The sequence below is a fragment of the Pezoporus wallicus genome, unplaced genomic scaffold, assembly GCF_028554395.1.
Source record: "Pezoporus wallicus isolate ANWC-B61680 ecotype Strahan unplaced genomic scaffold, APGP_CSIRO_Pwel_v1 contig_3365, whole genome shotgun sequence".
NCBI lineage: Eukaryota > Metazoa > Chordata > Aves > Psittaciformes > Psittacidae > Pezoporus > Pezoporus wallicus.
Genome location: NW_026640883.1, coordinates 1,654,992 through 1,678,170, shown reverse-complemented (window position 1 = coordinate 1,678,170; position 23,179 = coordinate 1,654,992). Strand labels below are relative to the sequence as shown.

General features: G+C 43.1%; 1 protein-coding gene across 5 annotated transcripts in view; it reads left to right on the top strand.

The window, feature by feature from the left end:
- The window catches only part of SH3PXD2A (SH3 and PX domains 2A), a 252,489-nt gene that overhangs the window by 219,176 nt on the left and 10,134 nt on the right, over nucleotides 1–23,179 (top strand). For 4 of the 5 annotated variants that reach the window (XM_057421098.1, XM_057421097.1, XM_057421101.1 and 1 more), the window contains 3 exons: nucleotides 6,787–6,900; nucleotides 11,376–11,459; nucleotides 21,936–22,053. In XM_057421098.1, coding sequence (XP_057277081.1) covers nucleotides 6,787–6,900; nucleotides 11,376–11,459; nucleotides 21,936–22,053 — 316 coding nt within the window. The remainder of the gene's footprint in view (nucleotides 1–6,786; nucleotides 6,901–11,375; nucleotides 11,460–21,935; nucleotides 22,054–23,179) is intronic. The other variant, XM_057421099.1, reaches the window with a different exon arrangement.

Sequence of the window (23,179 nt, the reverse complement as noted above, 5' to 3'; positions counted from 1 at the left end):
AATAACCAGGATATTTATTAACATCTAGTGAGCCCTGTGTGTCAGCCAGCCCTGCAAACACAGAAACTGGAGTACAGCAGCAAAGAGATATGCTAACACACAGCTGAGAAGTCTCCATCTACGAATGCTACAAGATAACTAGTAGAGGTGAAGGAAGACAGCAGACTGGAAGGATTAGGATAGTAAATCCAAAACCATATAGATTTGAAAACACTAGTCATCTTAATAGCTAGTTATCAGAGGAAAGAACTCTATTCTTCCCCCATGTGTTACAGTACCCAAACTCTGGGATTCACTTCTACTTTCCTTGAACTCAGTAATACCCAAAGCACTGCAACAAATGTGATTCCCTCTGCTGCTGCTGAATCCTAAGCATTTGCAGATCACAGAAGAGCAAACTGTGGTCTCAGCAGTTTGCCTTTTGTTCCAACTTTTAGCTCCATAAGGCAAAAGGCTGTTAATAGCCAAAAAATATCAAGAGAGTCCAGCCTTCTTAAAGTCCCCACCTCCTGCTCTCCATTTTCTCTCTCACCTCAGAAAGGCCTCAAGTGTTGTTTCCATCACCAAGTTAAGCAAAACCTGCTGCAGCCTGTACTCTGAGAACACAGTTCTGCTTTCAGGCCCTCCCTAAGGAGGGAAAGAAAAGTGTTTCCAGGGGCACTGCATGTGTGCTTTGTGTTGTCAGGGTTCCTAAGTGATGCCATTAAGATTTGGTTGCTGTTACACTTTCATAGGTATTCTTGTAGATTTCAGTTGAACCCTGGAGCAAGGCACAGGAGTGTGCAGTCTCTCTCCCTTCTTTTTTCAATGTGTTCTTTCTTCACTAAATAACAAAAGCATTGCTCCAGTTTAAGTATGGAGGGTAGCTTGCTGAGCAGAATGTAGCCTGTAGTGTTTGTAATTCTTTACTCAGCTTTTAATGCTATGGTAGAAAACCTGCTCCATAACTCTTATAGAAGCTCTAGTTTCCCATGTTGGGCTACTGTGAAAGGAGTGACAGGTATGATCTTCTCTCACATGAAAAAGTGAAGAACTTTGCCCTATCACAGTGCTGTGGGGCTCTTGAGCTATTTCATCAGCATATTAAAAAACCTCTTGGAGTTCAGCACTAACTTGGGGTGGTGAGTTTTATTCCCGAGTTCCTAAAGCTGCACTCAGTACCTGGAGTGTAACCACAGTAGTTGCAAGCAGGACAGCAACCTTCACTCTTGACTGTGAGAGCAATCAGGAATAGTCATTTGGGCTTGTAACACTTTGCAAAATGAGGTTCCCATGGGAAGTGGGGTTGCGCATTCAAACCATGCTCCTAGCATGTAGCTTTAGGATGTGAACTGGCTAGAATGACCATAAAACATTGTTGAGCTAGAATACTAGTGTGTGGCCCAATCTGCTTTGGGTATGGCACATAAAAGGCTGTGAACCTGTCCTGTGGGTCTTAATTGTGTTAAAGTAAGATGTCTGCTACAAGTGCATTTTTCTTCCTTGAGGATGTCTTTGTTTCAGCCCCACTTCCATCTTTAAAAAGAGACAAATGTTGCTTCATGGTTGAGTGGTGGCTGCAGTGAGGTCTGCAGTGCACACAGGCTTGGAAACGTTATGTGTTCAAAGATGAAAGCTGCCTTTAATATTTCACCAACTTGAATAATTCATCCTGAGATGACAGCCTTGGTCTTCTGTGCAGTGACTCACACACAGACTTCTGTAGCCCAAGCTGTAGTCAGCTCCACTCTAGGAAGGTCTGTCACGTATCTCTCCATAAGTAAAAGAAAGATGCCTCTTCTGTGAGTCTAAGGACAAAATGCTCAGACATTGGACACTGGCCTTCATATAAATTCAAAGTTTTCAACCCAGCAGCTTTGCCAAGTGTGTCGGGCTGAAGGATCCTTTTACAGCGAGCAGAGCCAGCATGTACAGTGATAGTATCTAACAGTATACGGACACTGTAGTGTATTTTTAGGAAGTGGGTGTGAGAATATGCTTACTGCAGAAAATCCCTCTTGCAAAATGCTACTTCTGGGGCCTTTATATTTCTGCTTATGCATGTTCTTTGGAGGTCTGTCCAAGCCAATTTCAACTGATTTCCTTATGTGTATCAAATGCACATGTACTGTGTGGGAAGAGCTCTGGAGGGGTGGAAAAAGCAAGTGCCTTCATCTGCGTAGCAATATGCTTATCTTAGCTGGTTTTTAATGAAACGGGGCACATGTCTGAAAGAAAGTAATAAGCAGTTGGCAAGAAAAGTTCTGTGTGCCAGGTCTGGAAGTGACCTGATTGCATCTAGTACTGCTTTGTAGGACAATTTAAGTTGTTGGATCAAAATAACCCTCAAGAGTTAGTTCCAAGGCAGAAGGACTTAAAAGGGAGCAGCTCCCTGAAGTCCAAAGAGCACGTCAAATGTACCAGACTGCTGTTTGAGTGGAATTTTTCCAAGACTCTTGAGAGATGGAGTGTTGTTTAAGTATTTGTTTAGAAGAATGGGTAGTCCACTCATGCAGGGAGATTCCTGATCACTTTTACAGTGTTGCTATCTTTCTTGTTTACTTTAGTTAAGCTCATAAATTGACAGTCAAAGTCTACAGAGAAATTAATGGCTGAGAGGAGAATTAGAAACCAATGTCCAGCATGATCATGCATTTTCACTTTAAGTGATTTGTAGCTTCTTATGATTAGGTAGGCTACAACAGGATTAGCTAGGTTTCCTGTAGGTGTGGAGAAAGGGACAATATTGAAGCGTGGATGGGTGAGGATGTGTGTAAACTTGCCTAAAAGACAGTCCTTTGACTATGCTCTTGTAGTTTCCCATGGTGCAGGCTGTGGATAACACTTGCCTAAAGTCTTTTTGCTTTTTTGAAAGCCTTTTGGTGAGAGGACTACGAGTACGACTAAAAGCAAGAATATGGTTTTCACAGTTCTAGTACTTTAGTCATTTATTGACTCGTGTGACCAATGTGTTTGGCAACCATCATCTTGCCATGTGTATGTATATGTGAAAAGTGGAACCTTTTGTCTCTGGCTAACTGTTGTAGCTCTATACTGAAAATACTTGAGGGTTATTGAAGTCTAGGTGGATTCTGAGTATAGAGGCATCTTGGCTGTTGCAGCTAGGGATGATGACAGATGCCAACCAAAGGGTCAGCAAATGTAGGAAGAAAATTGTATTTCTACCTTAAAAAAATTGTATTATTGGATTAGTATTAAGGCAGGGTTTGGAGTAATGTTGCAAAGCTCAAGCTGAGCTTGGTCTGCACACAGTGGCTGCAGTTCCTTCTGTGCATTCTGTGAGACTCAAAGGTCCTTTGAATCCTCATCAGGCATGAGAACTGATGAGTCTCAGTCTAGGCATCCATGCCACATGAGTTTTAGAGTTGTGTTTTCATGCATGAGAGGTAAGGGCACCTGTAAGGGTTAACACAAGCTGTAAAGCACTGCCTAATTTTTACAGATGGTGAGTGCAAGAATGAACCTCAGACTAGCTTGGCAGTGCACAGAGATAACTTTACATAATTCTCTGCAGATGTTGCTGCAGAATGGTTTTAATAATGGATTGTGAAGTTGAGCTCAATTCCAGCATAGAGGGAGAACTCCAAATAAATGCAATGTTTTGTTCACTGTTTCAAAAGCAACTTCTCCAACAACATCTCTGCGATGCTCTGGGTTGGGAAAGATGGCAGGGGAGGGGACAAGAGATTGTTTGCAGAAAGTCAAGATTATAATGGCACGAACTAAGCCCAGTCTGTCTGTAAACTGTGAACCCCTATGAACCTGGGGGTAGGGAAGGAGAAGAAAGAGTGGTGGGACCAAATGGCAGCTACCCTAGTCCTTCTAAAGAGGGGATGGTGCAGAGCAAGTACTTCATGATCAGCTAGGCAGAGTTCTGCAGTTCACTGCTGTCATGCATGGACTGCATTGTGGAACTTGTCTGTGCTTCAGCCATCTTCTGCTAGGAGTTTAATTCTTGCACTATGTTTTAATTTCCTGGCTTAGATATGCCATCATAATTCGGGTTTTTGCCTCATAGGGAGTGAGCTACCTCTGCAATCTCTGCTCAGCCATTCTAAGGCTGTGAACATCTTGCTTGTGAGCATCATCCGTTTTTTGACTTCTTTGCTGCCAGGAGTGCTGCTGGAAGTTTTTCAGGCTTCTCAGTTGTTCAGGCTGTTCAAGTCAAACACACTTTGTGTGTGTGTGTGGACATGCCACTCAGTGAGCTGCATTAAAGCCTTTCTTTTGTCCTTCTAAGAAGCAAGCTTGAAATGGAAGAAGAGAATTCAAAAGCAGAGATTGGTTTTCTCACTCTGTACAGATGCTGCCAATTTCTCAGTAGCTGAGGAGGTTTCTCAGATGTACTTTACCCCTGCACAGAGTTTATAAAGGGAATCTTTAGAAACAAATGATAACTTTCATGAGTTCTGTGGAGATGAGGAGCTTCAATCTTAGTGAAGGCTTGAAGACTCAAAGCGGCTTAAAACCTCACTTAGGCTGTTACATGCTCTGTCTGCACATTGCAATTGATATTTGGTTGAGTTACTTGACTATAACCTTCCTCAAATGTGACTTGACTTCTAGCCGGTATGTGGGAGCCTGTTCTTAAGATCAGTGGAGTTGAGAGGCTTCCTTGCTAAGGCTTTTTAGAAGCAGTGGGAAGATATGTGTATGCATGCCTGGAGTGGTGGTGAGGGGTTGCCTTTTAGCAGGGAGCCCTGTTTAGATGGTTTGGATGGAGGCTCAGTTACACTATGGCCCCAAACACAAGACCTTAAACTCAGCTCTGAGGTCATGATGCAGCTCAGTGAGCCAAACCAGAGGAGGTGTATTGTGAAATGGGCTAGCACTGTGTCACAAGTCTGGGCGATCCAGGCCTCCAAAGACGTTTTTACCATGGTTTGAATTTGGCCTCAGCACACGTTCTTAAGTGTAGGCAAGTTCTTTTTGTGCAATTGTGTTTAATTGCTTTCTGAGGAAGAGTTTACATAAACTATTCCAGTCTAATTTATATCAGCTGAAAGCCAACTTCTCACATTTTGTGCCAAATTATGAGTGTGTGCTAAACTGTGTTTGCTGCGCATGTCGATACATTGCTAGTAAAATAAGGAACAACCATGGAGATGTGTGTTCGAAACGGTCTGGCAGATCCTGCGTGTTCACTGCTGTGGGCTTCGTGGCAGGAGAATCCACCTCCTGCTGAGGGGGAATAACTAAATTTAACTTTCCAACCATGAGCCTTGTGAAGCAAAGTTTCCAAACCTCTACTAGGCCAGAAAATGGAGAGCAGTGTCTGGGAGGTTAAGAGTAAATAAATAGAGCTACCTAGCAGCTGTGTGGTGGCAAGTGAGCAGTTTGTTTCTTGAGGCACATCGTCTCCCATCTATGAGCCCCAGAGAGGAGAAGGAGAGTTTGTAACTACTGTTTTCTGGTAAAATCTTCTATGACAGGATTTGGAAGGAACTTGGGTGACTTTTAGCATGAACACTTGAGCATTGTTGGGGTACTTTTTGTCTTCAAAGTTGCATGTTGGCAGAGTCCAGTGAAGCCTGCATTCCCCTTGTTGAGCCCAGGGCTGCGGCCTCCTGGCTGTGGCTGTCACACAGCTTGGGGCTTTGCCCCACCATAAGTTAACTAGGGTTTGTGCCCCATCTATTTACAGACCAAGCTGGCTTGGCCCTGCTGCAGGCTTGGGAATCTCCATGGAGATTTGTTGGGTTTATGACAGCTATCAAGATCTGTAAACTGTTTCGAGGTGCATGTTTAGAAATGCTATTTTTCTCAGCTCCCTTTGGAGGGGCTGGAAGACTGGGGTTGAACAATAGTTTGCATTGTCCTGACAAAGCAACCTGCATTTCTGGGGGAGAATGGGAGATTGTAGAAAACAACAGAAATGGTTTACCTGCTTGGCTTTCTATTGTGCTGCATCTTAACCCTGACCTTATCTGAATGGAGCAGAATCTAGTTTTGCTCATATCTGAGGGCAGCAAGCTCTTGGATGAGTGAGTCTACATCAAAACCAGTGGAGGATTCTATAAATCAATGTAGTCAGCAAGAAAAGAGGCAAAGATAGTTATAGTTGGGATGCATTTACCCTAAAGATGGCTCACCTCTAAATTTTATCCACAGATGTGACCTAAACATTAATTGTGTAGAGTTGGTAAATACTGAAGATTTTTGTAGATAGTGGCAGAGGCTTGGATGTTCAGGTGGGAAAGCAAATAGCTGGTGCTTATGGCCTGAAGTCACATTTCAGTTAGCTTTTCTCTTGTATTTCTGCTCTGCGCAGTACTTCCCAGCTTCCCAGGGAATTGAATTCAGGTCATGTTTGCTAAACAACAGCTGTGGTGGAAAGTGCTCTAGAAGCACTTCTTTTGTATCCTGTTTTGAAATATGTGCCCTTCTACTGAAGTCTTGCCTATTTCTATCTTTTGACTTCTGTGACTTCATCTATATATATACAAAGTGTTTTGATACTGTAGATGTACATGTCGCGAGACTTGCTTTGAGAAATTGAATTGGAGAACTCAAATCAGAGCTTTCATGGATAGACTTCAGGTTTCTTAAAGTGAACTGAGTGTTTGCTGCATTGTACCCTTTTATCACGAGGCCTGCCTGCACGTTCATTTACTGCTGTGAGAGTATCTCATAGAAATTGTGTAATAGAACTAAACCCCCTCTCTAGGGGAGTTAGAATACTTAAATACTCAGAGCTGCTGACTCTGTGTTACCTCTTCTGTAGCATCCTGCTGTTCTTATTCCTCTTAATGTTGAATGAGCAACTTTCTTTACTCCTTTTTGTAGGTTGGTGGTTTGTGAGCACAGCAGAGGAGCAGGGCTGGGTCCCTGCTACGTACCTGGAATCCCAAAATGGAACCAGAGATGACTCCGACATCAACACATCCAAACTTGGGGAAGGTATGGAAAGCTTTTTGTTATCAAGGGGAAACTGCTATTGCTTGCTTTCTACTTTTTTCCCCATAGGAAAACTCCGAAAACTCTTGCTGCCACTTGTGGCTGTTCATCTAGTGCAATAACCTATTATATCAGTAAAATTGTTGCAGAAGAAATTGAAGTACCATGCCTGTAATCCCTTTGTGAGCAGCTTAGGCTGTCAGTGTGACTAGAGGTTCAAAAGCTGAAATGGTGCTCATTTCAATACCCTTTAAAAATCACACAAACAACTCATGGTCAAGTCCAACCACTATGTTCTGGTAGAGGTCTCAGACTTTCATGTCTATGGAAGGCAAGAACTTGCATGGCTTATTTGCAGAAACTATACAAGTGAAAGCTTTTAACTGGAAAAAGATACTCAATAGAGCCACAGGCCATTGAAAGAGCAAGATTTAACTTGAATGGCTGCTTCTCATTACTATTTTTTTAATTAATCTTTGAAACTAGCTTCACTGCTGTTTGCTGTGGTCTGTGATTGTGTGGAAAGGTAATTTTATTTGGTGTGGTCTCATTCTGTTAGAACTGAGATGCCATTTGTCATGTATGTGCATTTAGCTGTGCTGGTTTCTGGCTAAAGATGCTAAATTCAGGTTCCAGAAATGGAATAGTACAACCTCACATGTTCCTCTGTTCCATTATGAAAGACTAACCACATCTTAATAGAGTTCTCATGTAGCAACTGTGTACAAAGGACACTTTTATTGTTATTTTCTCCATTCTAATGAATCTTTTGCTAAATTTCTAGGTGCTCTTGATGTGACGCTTATGTAAAACGTATGTGAAAACTCAGCTGACCTTTCCTTACAGGCAGGAGGATTAGAGATGTGTAGGGGTGGCCATCTGTCCATTCAGATAGCACACAGGCAAAACATAACTTTGTGCTGGGCCCCAAGGGGTGACATCTGTGGCTTATTGAAACCTTTGGCTCTGTAGCTCATTTTTCCCTGCTCAAAGCTACCCATATCCTGGGTCACTTAGGGTTTAGAGACAGACTGGCTGTAGACTGGCAGGCAAGTAACCAGTCTGGTATGATGCAACATCTTAGCAGATGCAAAAGCAGTTAGTAAAGTTTCCCTGTTAGTAAAGAACAAAAGCTTACTGCTCTTTCCTGAAGGAGCTGAAGAGTGCCCTGTCTGCTGGTTTGTAGCTTCCTCCCTTTTCCTGACTCTTAAATATGATGTATGCTTGACAGCCTTATTACTTTCATTTCAAGCTCTCCTCTGGTTTTCATGTTGCCCTCTGGAGCATACTCTGCACAGGGCTGTTGCCACACAGCAGTCTTTCCTGGGTAATGGAAAATCCATGAGGTGTTCCTTATCTTTTTCCTCTTGGTCCCCTTTAATCCATTATACTGCTCTCCTCAGCTATAGTCAGTAGTCCTGCTCCTTTCCTTACTCCAAATCCAGATATGCTGAAACCTGAGACTGTTCTTCCCTTTCTGTTCAGTTCCATCTCAGTGACAAATGTAATTGCATTACCTCAACCGCTGCTTTGATGTGCCCTAACTTTCGCTTGCTTTTCTGTAACTTTCTTTTCTGTTATTAAGCACGTAAGCTGAGGCTTCTTTTGTTCTTTGTTGTGTGTCCTGTGCCTGTCCCCCACAGTTCTTTATTTGGGCTGCTCTTCCCCTCTACTAATAGTTACTTCGTAAGAGAGGAAAGAACAACTCGGATTCACTCTCTTTAAAGGAAAGCATATAAAAGTGTACATACTTACAAAGAAAACTTGCCAGGAGATAGGACCTCCAGTATAACTGAGGAGGAAGGCAGTTTAGTGCATTAAGTGCCCTAGCCTGTGAATTTAGAGTTCATACGAGTTTCAGAGTGACTCCTGAAGATGTTGGCTTCTTGCAGCTATGCAGTCTATGCTCTGCCTACTTTGAAAGGGTAGAAACACTAATGCAGGGAGCTTTCTGTATCAGCCTCGTGGCCCTCTCCATTTGCAGCAGGCCTGGAACAAGCCCACAAGCCAGGCAGACTCGGAGGTCTGCTCTACTGCGGCAGCCCCTTATAAAGATAAGGAGGTGCTGAATGCAACTTACTAATAGTGCTGCCTCTACATAGCAGTAATACTTCCATGTGTGTTTGTTTGAATAGTCTGTTCCCTTAGAAAGACAAAAGTGTTTCCTCACTGCGCTGGAGCCTGCACAACATCTTTTGTCAGGATGAGGGTAGACAGTCGACTGCTACCTGGGCCTGTGTTTAGACCAGCGCTATCTTACAAAGCTTGGAAAACATTCAGAAAGCAATCTAAAGAAACATTTGCAGCCACGAGACCTGTTAAAGTAAACATCTTAAAATGGTCTCTGCAAAGGTTTAGACACTTGTGGATAAATAACCTTTCTGGTGACTACCTCTAATATGATCAATGAAGTCCAAGTCTGAAGTCAAATGGCAAAATTCAGTATTGTTGAGGGGAAAAAACCCCGACTCCTAAAAAGCATCATGATGTAACAGGGCTATCACTGTGGGGTAGTCGTATGTTTTGAGGAGGAGAGTGTGTGGTGGATCTGTGTGACCCACTGTGTCCAAGGGGTGCTGCTGGATGACTGAATGCTCCAAACTCCTGGTGTGAGCAAGGAGCTGTGGGGGACTGCTATGTACTGACAGCTGAAGCAAAGGGGTAGCCCTTTCACACCCCTCCTGCAAGCCTTTAAGTTGGATATCTTTCATTTCTTCTATTCTTCTACAGACACCTCCTAATACAGGCAGCCTTATCATGACCTCAGCTTTAACTTCTCTGCTATAATCTGTATGTCTAGTGAGGTGTCTTATGTTGCCTCTTGTGTAGCGTGTATGTAACTGGCAGTCTAATGTCCTGTTGATTTGGAGAAAGCCACCAGGTTAAAGCAATTGGTAAGAAAAACTCTACCAATAGGGAGTGAAGACAGCTCGTGTTCTGTGCCACCAGGGGCTTCCAAGAGGATCACTGATTTCCAGCTAAAAACACAGTGATCTATAATGCTTGAAATCCAGCTCCTCTGAAAAGCTCTGATTTTTCTATGGCTCACAAGGCAGCAAAGGGGAAGTACAGAGTACCACAAATAAGACATTGAGTCTGTTCAACAACACTCACCACAACTCCAGTTTACTGGGGAAGGTTTAGGCCTTATAATACAGGAGCAAATGAGGAGAGTGAGCAGGGTGCAGGGTCTGGTCTGTAAGCCCCTGACAGATATAAAGGGCAAAAAGACAAAAGCCCCTTCTGGGAAAATCACAAATTTTTTTTTTTTTTTACTTGTTCAGCTAATCATTGCCAAATCAAATAATTTTTCCATACCTGATTGTCCACAGAACACGATCCTAGAAGACAGTGGTGTGTGCTCTCATGGGTGCACATGAGCAGAATTGAGTGATTATTGATGTCGGAGTTTACAAACAGTTTCCCTGTATCACTAGCGAAACAGTTGTGTTTGCACCTTAGCGATAGCTGAAGTGTAATACTTCACATTGCTTTGTAGCAGCACCAAGCACCCTTGCAGTAGTTGCCAAAAGAGCATGGAAGCCTACGAATGGGAAAAGGGAAGCGTTTGTCTGTGTTTCTATGACAGTCCAATGGTTCCTGTGTTGTTCACACCTTCACAAGAATAAGAAGGCACTGAATACAGTTCTATGTATGTAATCCAGGAAAAAGTGGTGTCCTCTGTGCACAGCTGCTCTCAATGCCATTTCCATAGGTGTCTTGTCTTTGTTTATAATTTAAGTATAAATTATTGTTTCAGTGTGTCACTAATTCTCAGTTCTGGCTTGTTAGCTTCTTGAGCCTGCTCAGTAATTGCAAGGGTAGGTTTTTCCTTGTATTTGTAATCAGTATATTAGAAGTTTGGATTGGGATAATTAGCTGTGGCAGTGATTGAGTCATGTTATAAACAAGGAGACATCAGACACTTTCCACCTGGCTTCTTTACCCGAGTGCTCCTGTTACAAGTGAACTCGCACAAGACAGGCTGCCTTTTTTTTTTTAATTATTATTTATCCCCTAGATTTTGTTTATAGTGTAATAATTTGCTTAGAGAGGGTTAGAGCCCTGTTTTTGTTTGATGTCATATGCTATAGACTGAAACCTCCAAAGATCATGCACCCTAACTGGGAGACACAACAGCAATGATGTTGATCCAACCTCCTTGGACAAGCAGTCTTAAGCTGTACATCTCATTTTGGGGGGTGTGCATGTTTTGGCTTTTGGGTTTTTTTTTAAGGAAAGCCATAATAAGAGTGGCAATTTATGACAGTTCTAGGTGATTTGTGTTGATCAGGCTCAAGAATCTAACTTGTTCCACTATACTATATAAACTAAACCAAATTGTCTACATGCCACCTAACTCATTCCTGTTAACAAGACCAGTGCTTGCAAATGCCATGTTTTATTTTTATTTCTCACCTTCCCATCATTTTTTTCCTTTTTTTGTTCTTATTTTTTCATTCCATGTTCCAAACTAGTTTCTAAGCGACGCAAGGCTCACCTGAGGCGCCTGGACCGGCGATGGACGCTGGGCGGGATAGTCAACAGGCAGCAGAGTCGAGGTGAATAGCTTCCTATGGCACCAGCCCCTAATGGTGCACCAAAAGCCATGCTGCAGCTTTGGCTGTGGTGTACCAGGGTCTGCATCTTCGGCACTCTGGTAGAGAGAGGCCAAAGCTCCAGAGTTCAGATGTGGATTTTGTACATGACAGCATGAGGGTGTCTTGGAACCAGGGTTAGGCACCCCCAGAGCTGGAGGCTGATAATCAAAGGTAACTCTGAAGTCTGACTCCTTGTGCTGCTTGGGGAAGCTCACATCTGTTGTGTTTTAACTTCGGGCATATTTGTACTCAGTCTTTCCTACCTCAATCAGGACAAGTGATATTTCAGGGCTATTAAAATGAAAAGAATGCCAAAAGCCATGGTCAAAGATGTGTGCGCTGGAAAAGTGCTTGGAGTGGAAAGATGAGAATCATTCCAGTTTTGGTTTGCTTTTTCTTGCAAGCAGTGCTTGGTACTAAAGACAGACTCCTTCAGGACTTTTGGGAGCTTTTGGAGTCAGTCCCATGTGTTTAAAAGACCACCAGCAGCAGTATCTATTTATTAGCTTTGCTCATCTGACACTGCCTTTGGAGGGAGGAGCACTTTGTGTTCTGAAGCTGTGGTTGGGTGAAGTCTGAGGTATCCTTCAACCCAAGCACTTCTCTGGTGCGTGTGAATCATCTTCTCAAGAGCAAATGTACCCCTTTCTGTCCACTTCTACTCTTCTTGCAAGATTGTCCAGATGTGGTATTCATTACACTTCAAAATGGGAAGAGGCAGGGGGAAGCACAATTTTCACTTCTGTAACTCTCAGCCAGCCTTATTGAGGGGATGGAACCAAATGTAACCACAAGAGGAGCTTCTGGGTTGAGGGTGCCTTTTCCTGCTTAAGGAGACAATGGACTTTAAAAGTAGCAAATTTATCTTCTCCTGGATTTGGTGGTGGTTCTTTTTGCAGACTTGTGTGTGTCAAGCACATACAACTTCTCAGCGACCTTTCACCTTTGCTTCAAAATCATAGAATCATAGAATAGTTAGGGTTGGAAAGGACCTTAAGATTATCAAGTTCCAACCCCCCTGTTATGGGCAGGGACACCTCACACTAAACCATGCCACCCAAGGCCTCGTCCAACCTGGTCTTGAACACTGCCAGGGATGGAGCATTCACAGCCTCCTTGGGCAACCCATTCCAGTGCCTCACCACCCTAACAGGAAAGAATTTCCTTCTTATATCCAATCTAAACTTCCCCTGTTTAAGATTGAACCCATTACCCCTTGTCCTATCACTACAGTCCCTAATGAAGAGTCCCTCCCCAGCATCCCTAAAGGCCCTCTTCAGATACTGGAAGGCTGCTATGAGGTCTCCACACAGCCTTCTCTTCTCCAGGCTGAACAGCCCCAACTTCCTCAGCCTGTCTTCACACAGGAGGTGCTCCAGTCCCCTGATCATCCTTGTGGCCCTCCTCTGGACTTGTTCCAACAGTTCCATGTCCTTTTTATGTTGAGGACACCAGAACTGGTGTGATTGAGGAAACCAAAGTAACAAGAAGGGCGTTCTTCCTACTGCAGACCCTGCAGCAACTGGACTACCCTGAGAGACAAAAGAACCTGTGCTTGTTTCTGTACCACAGGAGTTTGGGAGCTACTTATTTTGCATTGTCAAAGTCTGCCAGATACTTCCAGGTAAATTAACTGGGATCATTTCTGAGAACCAGTTTTCTAAACAGCTTGTTTACTAGTTTAAACAAATATATCCTTCATATTCATACAACACTGCAAACAAAGCTCCATAAGATATTAAGACTGCATGATCAATCCTGTAACATAGTCTTGAGGTAAAACTTGAGGACCTAAATTGCATTCCCAGGTTTTATCTTTTTCACTTTTATGCCCACTATTTGTGGGCTTCAGCTCCAGAACTGCCCTCTGACAGTGTCTTTGGCAGTCTTCCCCATCACAGGCTCCCCTAATCTCTTCCATCCTTGCCTTTTTCTTGTTCCATAACAGTTTCTTCCCTCTTAGGCCCAAGCAATACTGGGGTTTTGAGTGTGTTGGAGAACATGTGCTTTATCTCAAACTAAATCTCAGCACTTGAACTTGGCACAAACTGCAGCATCTCAAGGTTTGGGGCACCCTCCATGGCTGAGCTCCTTCTATAAGCTCTCTCCAATGCATTTCAGCCACAGCTAGCCAAGCTGGCTAAAAACAACCTGGTTAATGTCATCTGAAATAGTAGGTTAGGGAGCTTTTTAAAAAAAAGCAGGCATATTGAAAGTAAAAGAAGTGATTTGAATACTTGGGGACAGGTTGGAGACAGTGGCTTTGTCATCTGACATAGCTGTAGTCTGTACAGACATTTATGCCTTCCAAAATGCAGTTGAAAGTAGGAGTCTCTCTGGGTGTCCAGCTTGCTGTTCTCTAAAAGAACACAGTTTATATGAGGTCAGAAGAGATTCTTTCTCCCTTCTTGCCCTCATCCCAACCCAAAAGACATCCTAACAAGGCCAAATTTGGGTGGGTTTGCACTGAAATGACAGAAGGCATGAAGTGTACACACACCCCCTGCTAACCTTCAAGCCCCTGCTCTAAAGCCCAGAAGAACTAGAAGAGCTGTTCAACCAGGAGCTTGCCAGAATTGTTCGATGCAGGCAGAACAGCTTCCCCTTCCCCACTTGGCCTCTTTCTTGGAAATAAATTCAATTAAACATTTTGGCTGCAATTCTCCCCACCCAGTGATATTCTGCTCAAGATAGTCCCTGCTGTTGGGTTAGTTCCAAGAGGTCACTGGAGTTTAAAAGCAAGCTGTAAAAGATGCTTCCCTTCCTATTTATGCTTGGGTTCCACTAATAAAGTGTTTTTGCCAACTAAGTCTATGATAGAATCACTTTAAAGTGAGAACTGAAGGAATTACATGTTGTTTCTGAAGACCAGGATTTTCTAAGTGACTTGGATATTAAAAACACCAGGAAAGCCCGAGTGTGGAAGGGAAGAGTGCTTGCTTCCCTGTTACAGACTCCCTAACAGGGGAGAATTATCAAGGACAGCATATTTACCTCTACCCTTTGCAAAGCCACTTAAAAAGGCTGAGCATCCCTAAACTTCAGATATTTGAGAGAAATTTTACTGGGTCCATGAATAAGAAACATGAAGGACAAAGTATTGAATATCACGGTAGTGCTCCTTCTTAAAGCTGAAAAAAATCTGCAAAGAGAACAGCTGTAGTCTGTTTTTACAAAGAGAAACAGATGGCATTTGTTGCTAAACTTTCCTCTTTAAAATGGTCCATGGTGTACCCAGATCTAAGAGATTACATTGGTTTATGTTTCTTATGTAGCTTCAGAGCTTGTTTCTTTTACAAGTTAAATGTTTTAAAATGTGGTACATTTTCTAAACTTTTGTCTATACATTACAAAGCTCCAGTAATACAAATATGAATTGTAAGGAGAAGACTGAACCTTTGTAGTTTTCCTCAGTCCTGACACTTGTCAGACCTCCAAGCTGCAGAATTCATGTTCTCTTGTGCTGGGTAAAATGGTAATTCTACACATGCATCTATCTAGAACTTCCCCTGGAAGACAATTTAGAATTGTTTACAGGCTAATTTAATGAGAAGTCATTTGTGCTATTCAATTTTGATTGGGAAAAGAGGGGGTTTACATGCCTGTTTTATATGCCAGATAGCTGACATAAGTTATTGCTGCTTTGGTTTTATGCCCAAGACTTTCAACTGGAGCTGTTACAATGCAGGAAAGTACTTTAAAGTTATTCATATCAACAGTATAGTGACATATGGGCTGAATTTCTGCCAAATGAGCCTGTTATTTAAGAGTAGCTGCTAGCACAAAAGATAAGCTATTCAATGAAAGAGTTAAAGTTAGAACTTGGAAACTATAGGTCTTCCTCTTGCGTAACTTATGGGGAGCAGGAGCTTGATGGGGGGAGATGGGGCGTGGAGGGAGGTCAGTCATGTAACTCAATAGTCTTTGATACTTGAACCGCATCTTGAATTGGTCTTGATACTTGAACCCCATCTCCTACCCTGGCTGAGTCATTCTTCAACCAGTTTTCTAGCTGTGGCAAGAGCCCTTGATCAGTACTGGTGATACAGCCTGGCTGGTGTGCTTCTGCATCCCACCAGAGCTGCTCTGCCTTCTTTGGCAGTCCCCTCATTACCCACAGGACTTCTCTCTTTGTTTCCACTGTTTTTTGCTGCTTCTCCTTGACGCTGGTGAAGTGTTTGTCATTTGCAGCACAAGGCTGCTTTGCTGTGCATAAATCAAACCAGCCCAGAGCGGCTTCAGACGTGGTTTGTTCTTTTTAGTTTTTCATCTGGGCTTTTTTTTTCCCCTCCTCTGTGCTCCAAGGAAAGTAGTAAATGTTTATTGCCCCTTGCTGGTTGAAGAGCGAGCGTGCGCAGTACAGAACTGTTCAGAAGAAATGTCATTATTGTTCTTTTCTATCTGTTGGCACAAGGTTTTCTGTTGTCTAAAACCAAAAAGAGGGTGAGGGGCCTGCGGATGAGGAACGTAGGCTGAAGAGCTCCTGTCTGCAGATGAACACATTTGATAACTGCAGGCAGTTATTTTCTGTGCTGCGTATTTAGACAAATAAAACAAAGTCCATGTTGAATTAATGCATCACTTTCTGGAACAGTGAGACTTTTTCCAGAAGCAGGTCTGACAAAGTGGGGGGGGGGAGTGGGGGAGGGCAAGAGCAGACTGCTGACTGAAGGGAAAGTATTTTGAAAGAGAATTCTTCTGTGGTTTGGAAGATGTAGGTTTGGAGCTGTTGTATTTTGCTGAGAAATCATTAATTGGCTAATTTCAAACCCAGTGCCCCCTATCCCCCACTCTTGCTGGCATATCGAACAAGGATGGGGTCACAGAAAGCTGGGGGCATGTACAGACACCAGCTGAGCAAAGGAAATTATTCCCTGACTTGGTTGGCTCCTGAAGTGCTGCAGATAACTTCCACACTTCTTTATGGAGGCAGAAAAGAGCAAACTTATAAAATATAGGTGAAGGAGAGGTATGTGAAACGGGGCGCTCAGAACTTGGAAGCAGAAACGTTTGAGCGCTGGCCATTTGCCTGGGAGAGATGAGACTGATTAGGCAGGGCTGGAAACGTGCATGGTATTTTAGCTGCTTAAAGGCAAGGTTCCTGTCCCAAATAGTTTACAGCCTAAATAAAGAGAAGGAGATCTGTGCATCAAAGGAACCTGGGCAAGTGGCAATTTGGCATGCATCTTACTATGACCAAAGTGTTTTTCACAGTGGAAAGTGATATTTATTTGGTATTTTTAAAAGCTTTTAGAGAAGGGCTAAAGCCAGCCTTGTTTGGCAAGGCAGGAAATCAGGGTAGGTAAGGCTTATTTTAGAAAGGATTTGAGAGTTTCAGGTTATTAGTACCATGGAGGAGGGAGCCTGCTTAGGTTGATGAGGCATCATAAGAAAGGCATGGGGCTGAGTGAGAAAAGATGGAAGGATTTGGAGGAATGAGAAATACAAAGGGAGCAGAACATGTGAGAGCATGTAGCTGGATATTAAAGCAAGGCACTGCGTGCAAGCTTGAAAATTTGAGATGGGACAACTGAATTGATGTACACTTGGTAGGAATCTGGCTGAGGTACCAAAGTACCTGGTAAAGAGCAAAGTCTGGCTGCTATGCCAAGAGCCTTTGGTGAGAGCAGTGTGCTTTGCTCCTTTGAGAAAGTAGCAAAGGAGGCAGGAGGTGACTGCAGTAGCTGTACAAAAGAGGTTGAAGGGCCAGATCAGGGCTCTGGTGGTGAGGAGCAGCAGTGATAGAGGATTTTGAAGATGTTGAGGAAAGGAACCGTTACCTTGGTGATAGACTAGGAAGAATCTGAAATAACCAGTGCCAGGGGAATCAGGAAGATTTGGAAAGTGCTACTGAAGCTCTACATTACAACTCAGGCAGTAAAACCGTAGGTCTGCTTTCCTTGACCTGACAGTAAGTATAAATCCAGACAGCCGGAGGAGAGACCAAGTTGCCTTCTCAAGACACCTCATAACTTTAATGTGTAGTATGTGTGTGCGCAAGCACACGTTTAAAGTCTGAAATTCTGGTTTGACAGATGGGAAGCTGACAAGTTTGGTGTCTTGCTCTGTCAAACAGTTAGGTACAGTTTCTTCGGGAACAGACAAAGTTTCATCTTTACTGTTCTGAGGCTTTTCCTGTGGGAGAGCTGTCCTAACACATCACCTGATATGGAAAACGCCATGCACAATCCTTATAAATTCTTTGAGATTCCCCTTTTACTAGTAGACAAAATACATCAGGTGAAACAAAAGAAAACCTATTTGGTTACTATGCTGTGTAAAGGCAGTGTGAAGGAGCAGACACATCTGCTGGCTCTTTAATTACAAGCTGCAATCTTACACAAAAAGAAAAAACGCAAAGCTCCATTATGGTCTGCCATTATCCAGGAATAAATGTCATTAAGTCCTCCTAAAATGTAACAAGTTAAATACGGCGTTCCTAGTTTTTCTGCAACCAGTATGTTGTAGCATAGCTATTAACAGGCTGTGGGTGAGACAGAAGTAGTATTTCAGTCCCCAATGGCTGCAAAGGTGACCTTTTACTATTTGATAAGCATTGCTAAGGTGCCTACAGGTAATCTTGCTCTGCTGTAAATCATGTGATGGTTTAAGAGCTGTACTACAAATCCTATTTAGGCAAAAAAGTTGCACTTTATTAAGCTGTATCTTAAAATAGGTGGGAAATGATGTGTGAGCACACTAAAACTGTGCTAACCTGGGTTTGGATCAAGTTGCATAGGGATTGCCTTGACTCTGCTTCCAGCAGTCTCAGAAATAGGCCTCTTTCCTCAAAATTTAGTGAAGCTGCATTGAAACTGGCTTGGCTTAATATAGAGAAGAGTTTTACTCAGAGTTTGTGGTGCCACCACTAAAAGAGCCATTCCCAGCAGCTCCCCTTCTCCTTTATGCTCATGCAGATCTGCAAGGAAGCAAACCAGACTTAGGGTCATGCTGATTTTTCCTTGGCCAGGTTGGCTTCAGGTCCATCTCATGGAAGAGCCATGAACTGAGCAAGAAGACTTGGTGGGTGCAATGCAAGATGAAGGAAGGAAAGGGAAATGGGCTGTTACAAGGATGTGGGAACTGTCCTCTGCTGTCCACACTGTTTTCCCAGTGATCCACCAGGATCTGTCTCTATGGCCCCAAGCCTCTACTGTCTCTCTTCAGGAGACTTTGGGTAGAAGCAGAGTGAAATAGAAGCCTGCCTTTATTTGGGGAGGCGAAAGGGAAGAAGTAGAAAGTGAGGCTTTAGAATGGCTAGTGCACTGATCATTGGGGCAGCTGAGGTGTCTGGGAGGGCTGGGCAGAGCACAGCTACAAGTGCCTGAGTTGGGTAGCCCCAACAGTGCAGAAGTTCTTATTGTGCATGTTTTAAATAGTTTCTGTGTTTGGGTAGGAGGGAGAATAACATGTACCAATCCTTCCTTTCTAAGCTAAGTGGGTTGAAGTTAGATAACACATGATGTGACAGATTGTAGCCCTTTGCCAAACAGCCTTTGCTTCTTCATGTGTGCCTTGTTCAGATTTACTAGTGCAGTTGAATTTACAATAGAGGTACCTCCTTCAGTTTAGCTGGGGAGGCATCTTTGGCCTGCAAAATAGTGGTAAGGGAGTATAAGTGAAGTTAGCCAATTGAGCCATTAACAGATCTCCTGGTGTCAGGTGCTAAGAACAAAGGTGCCTTTATGCTATTTCTGTATTGAAGTGTAGTAGGATTCTCATCCCATTATTTCCAAGGTGTAGCCTTTTGGCTGATGTATGTACTTTGTAACATGTAATAAAGTTTATTCGGCCCACTTGACCTCGATGGTGAAGTTGGTGTAATAGAAGCTGCAGCTGGGGAATATGAATTATACTTTTGTTTGCCTTTTTTTTTTTCCATTCCTTTGGTAATTTTTAATCAAAATTTAATGAATCAAAATTAAACACTTCTGTATTCTCTGTAGATCTGCGCATACAACTTTGATGGTAGGTCTGCGATGATTTAGTGACTTGTGTCTTATACCATTGCCTGTCATTGTAGCTGGATGAAACCATCATGAAAGTTCAGATTTGTCAGTGTAATTCAGAGGAGTGTCTTTCTACTGACTGATGCTCTCCCAATTCTCTCATGAAGCCATTTATCTCTGTTACCTCTTTCTATAAACTTTATCAGTTATGAAGTGTCAGATATCGTCTCTTAAAGACTGGACTAGTAATCTGATATGTTGAATGCTGCATCAGTTGTCTTAAGTAACACAGCCACTGAAAGCTCCACTGCTCCCTTAAGCAAATCTTGGTGTATATGTAAGGACTATCTTACTGGCTGGAGGTAGTCTTGAGAAACAAAGCAGAATCACCCTTTGACTGCAAGGAGGCCTGTATCTCTGTAATACTGTTTAAGTTACAAACCTCATGTATCTGTGGTATCCACTGCACTACTGAAAGAAACCAAACGTGTAATCTTGGAAATGGCTGTAATTTTTGCTGTGGAAGCACTTTGCAAGAGGAAACTGTAATGGTGGCTTCCCTGTTTTGATCTGTAGGCTTAAAAACAGAGCTCCTAAACAAAAACATTATAGGACCCTCTCTTTTCTAAATGGATTTTTAACACTTTTTATTGTCTTTAATTCATGGGAAAACTTCTCTCTTCCCTTCCTACTTCCATGCAGCCCTTCCTCCATATGGGGAGGAGTCACCTAAAGGGCTTTCCTCTCAACAAGATTTCCTCTTTTCCTGCAACTTTGAAGCCAGGTTTCATTCATCAGACCCTATCTTGTAATAGAGTATTTCTGTGGGGACAGTGTCATATCCTGATAGCGCTAATTACAAACTAGCTGGAATTTGTTATCAGTGATAGGACAGTTAAAGCAGCCATCTTAGGGGAGAGCAGGAGAAAGTATTTTCCACTTGGAGGCAAAGGTTTTGACAGGTCTTACCCAACCAGAATTGTAAGGATCCAAATGTGACCCATCAAGGGAAGTTGACTTCAGAGATGTAGCTTTGCTGAATTTTCTGCTATCGGATGCTCTGTCAACATTCCCCCTCACCCTTTCTGAGGTATTAGTTCTTACTTTCTCTCAGTTATGGTTTGCTTTTTTCTTTAAAGTTTCCATGCATTGCCCAGCACAGAATGCAGTTGAGCCACAGTGCCAAACAGATGGTTGGGTCTGCTTCACTCTCTCCAGAAGAGTGTTTGCCTCAAGCTGCTGCAACCTTTTCATAGCTCCTTTGTCCTGCAGTGATCAGGAGCTCCGGATTTACTGAATTTTCTGCCTGTTCCTGTGCCCTGACAACCTGCTATTTGTTCCTGGCTGTGCCTTGTGGCTGCCAGGAGAAAGTGCTAGGAAGGCTGGTGAGGGAGCACTTTATTGCTTGCCTTCCCTCCCTTTGATCTAGCTACAGAAACTCAGGCTGTTACATGCACTGCAGCTTGGGTTCAGGAGGGTTAAGGCTGGTAGTTCACGTTTTCCATTCCATTTGTAATCTTGGAGGAGAAGGTTGACCTTGAGCGTGATGGAAATGCCACAGTAGATGACTCCTGGTGGGTGGAGGAAGATGCTGACAAAGTGTCTGTTCTGTTCTGCTCATTGGCTTGCTCTTAGGAAGTCTGCTCACCCCTGCCTAGCTGGGAAGGGGATAGATGCTGCAAATGAACAGAGATGCTGAGTTTTTGGCTCAGACACCATACTTTCAATCTAGCCTGCGCTTTTGAAGTGTGTGTCTTAGTTCTGGCCCTTGTTTACCACTGCAACAAACCTATTTCTCTGAAGTGAGGTCTACGAAAAGTATGCAAAGCACTTCACAACTCACGAGTACAAATGCTGTATGGTTTCCTGTCAAATGCAAAATGTCTTTATTCCTTTATCACTTTTTTAATGCTGTTTCAAGCTTGTTGCTGTAGACCTGTGCTGTCTGGGAGGTGCCAGGAGAGCAGTGTGATGGGCCAGCCCCTCTGAGCTGGGGAGGATCAGTCCTTCTCGGGATGCAGGGCTAGGGTTTCAGTAACACAATGCTTTCTGCAGCCATGTGCCGTGTTCAAAGAGCCAACTGGCTGGAGCTCCCACGGTGACGCTTGGCTGATTTGGCAGGCAGGTTGATTCTGTCAAGTTACAGTATGGGAGTTAAGTCCAGTTTCAAAACCTCTCCCTTACCCGCTCGAGGAACTTGGGGGGGGGGGGGGGGGGGGGGGGGGTAGAAAGGCGGGGGAAGCTCTCAGGGGACTTTGTGTCATTATTGGCATGGAAGCACTTTGTGATTATCAGCAGCAGGGTAGTGGCAAGGGGCTGATTATCTGTCATGTCGTCAGCATAAATAATCAGTGGGCCCCTGAGCAGGGCTCCGCCTTTTGTAATGGCTCCACGTAATCACTGCATAACAGTTTAAAAGCAAGCAGAGCAGAAAAACAGCTGGACTGATTCTGACCCTAACTGATGTTGCCTTTTCTTCCCTCACTAGAAGAGAAATATGTCACTATCCAGCCGTACGCCAGCCAGGGGAAGGATGAGATTGGGTTCGAGAAAGGGGTCACCGTGGAGGTCATCCAAAAGAACCTGGAAGGATGGTGGTACATAAGGTAAAGAAGCCATGCAGCCAGGCTGCTGCGGAAACTGTGACAATGAGCTTTTCTGATCCTTCACTTAGTGTTTAAATCATTCCGTAGCTAGGCAAGGAAGCCCAAATTGTTCATAATGCCTCTTGAAGAAATGTAAAGAAAAGGCTGTGATGATACAATGGTGGTTAAAGTAACACTGCAGTGTCTGTGAAAGCTGTGAACCATTCCAGGGGGGAAATTCCTGAACTTGTAGATTATTTTCTTTCCTTCAAGTTAAAAGCCCGTATCTGAGTTAAGATCGGTGAGACCTATCAAAGCTTTCTGTTCTGTGTAACTTAGATGTGTTTCCGCTATAAGAGTTATTCTGTAACATGTTTAAATCTATTGATAGCAATGCCGAAAGGCTGATTGCGATCTCTTGAGCTGTCTGGGGGAGGTAGTGCTATTTTCAGGGATGGAAGGGATCAGTCTGCTGGCTATAGCCCTTGTCCATACTTATTGGTGGTCTCATAATTTGCCTGATTTCTGCCTGTCCACCTTAGATATTCCCAGTCTACAGAGATTGGATTCTGAGGGCAGGTGAAGTTATCATTGCCTATCAAACTTTGTTATATGTTTGAAACAATAGTCATAGAAGATAATTGTGACTTAAGAATTCTCCTTTTAAATGCTGATGGGGAGGATGTAGGTTAGCTATGTAATATAATTACATAGTAATTATATTAGTAATAGTAATATAAGGTCAGGAATGAGTACTTACCGAGAGCTTTCTCAACCTAGGCATACACAATACTTAAGGTTTAGTGCTTTTTCTTGATTCTGCCCCTTGTTTTGTATCTGTATGTGAATCTGCCAGTGATGTGAAATCCAGTTTCTCTTTAAACAAGATGTGATACTACAGGTAGCTTATAAGCAGAGGCTTCTCTTTCAGGCAATGAAAAACATCTCATCTAGTCATCTTTTTACATTCAGCTTGTAAATGCAGTGGTTATCTCTTCCCCTTTCCTTCCCCAAGCCAAAACTTGCTTTTGTTTTGAATTCTGCTTGATTTATCAGCTATGAATGAGGACTATGAAAATGCTGACTGAAGCAGTGGTGTTATTTTTCTTGATGTCCGTTACTTAGAAAACTGATACTGTTGAGTTAT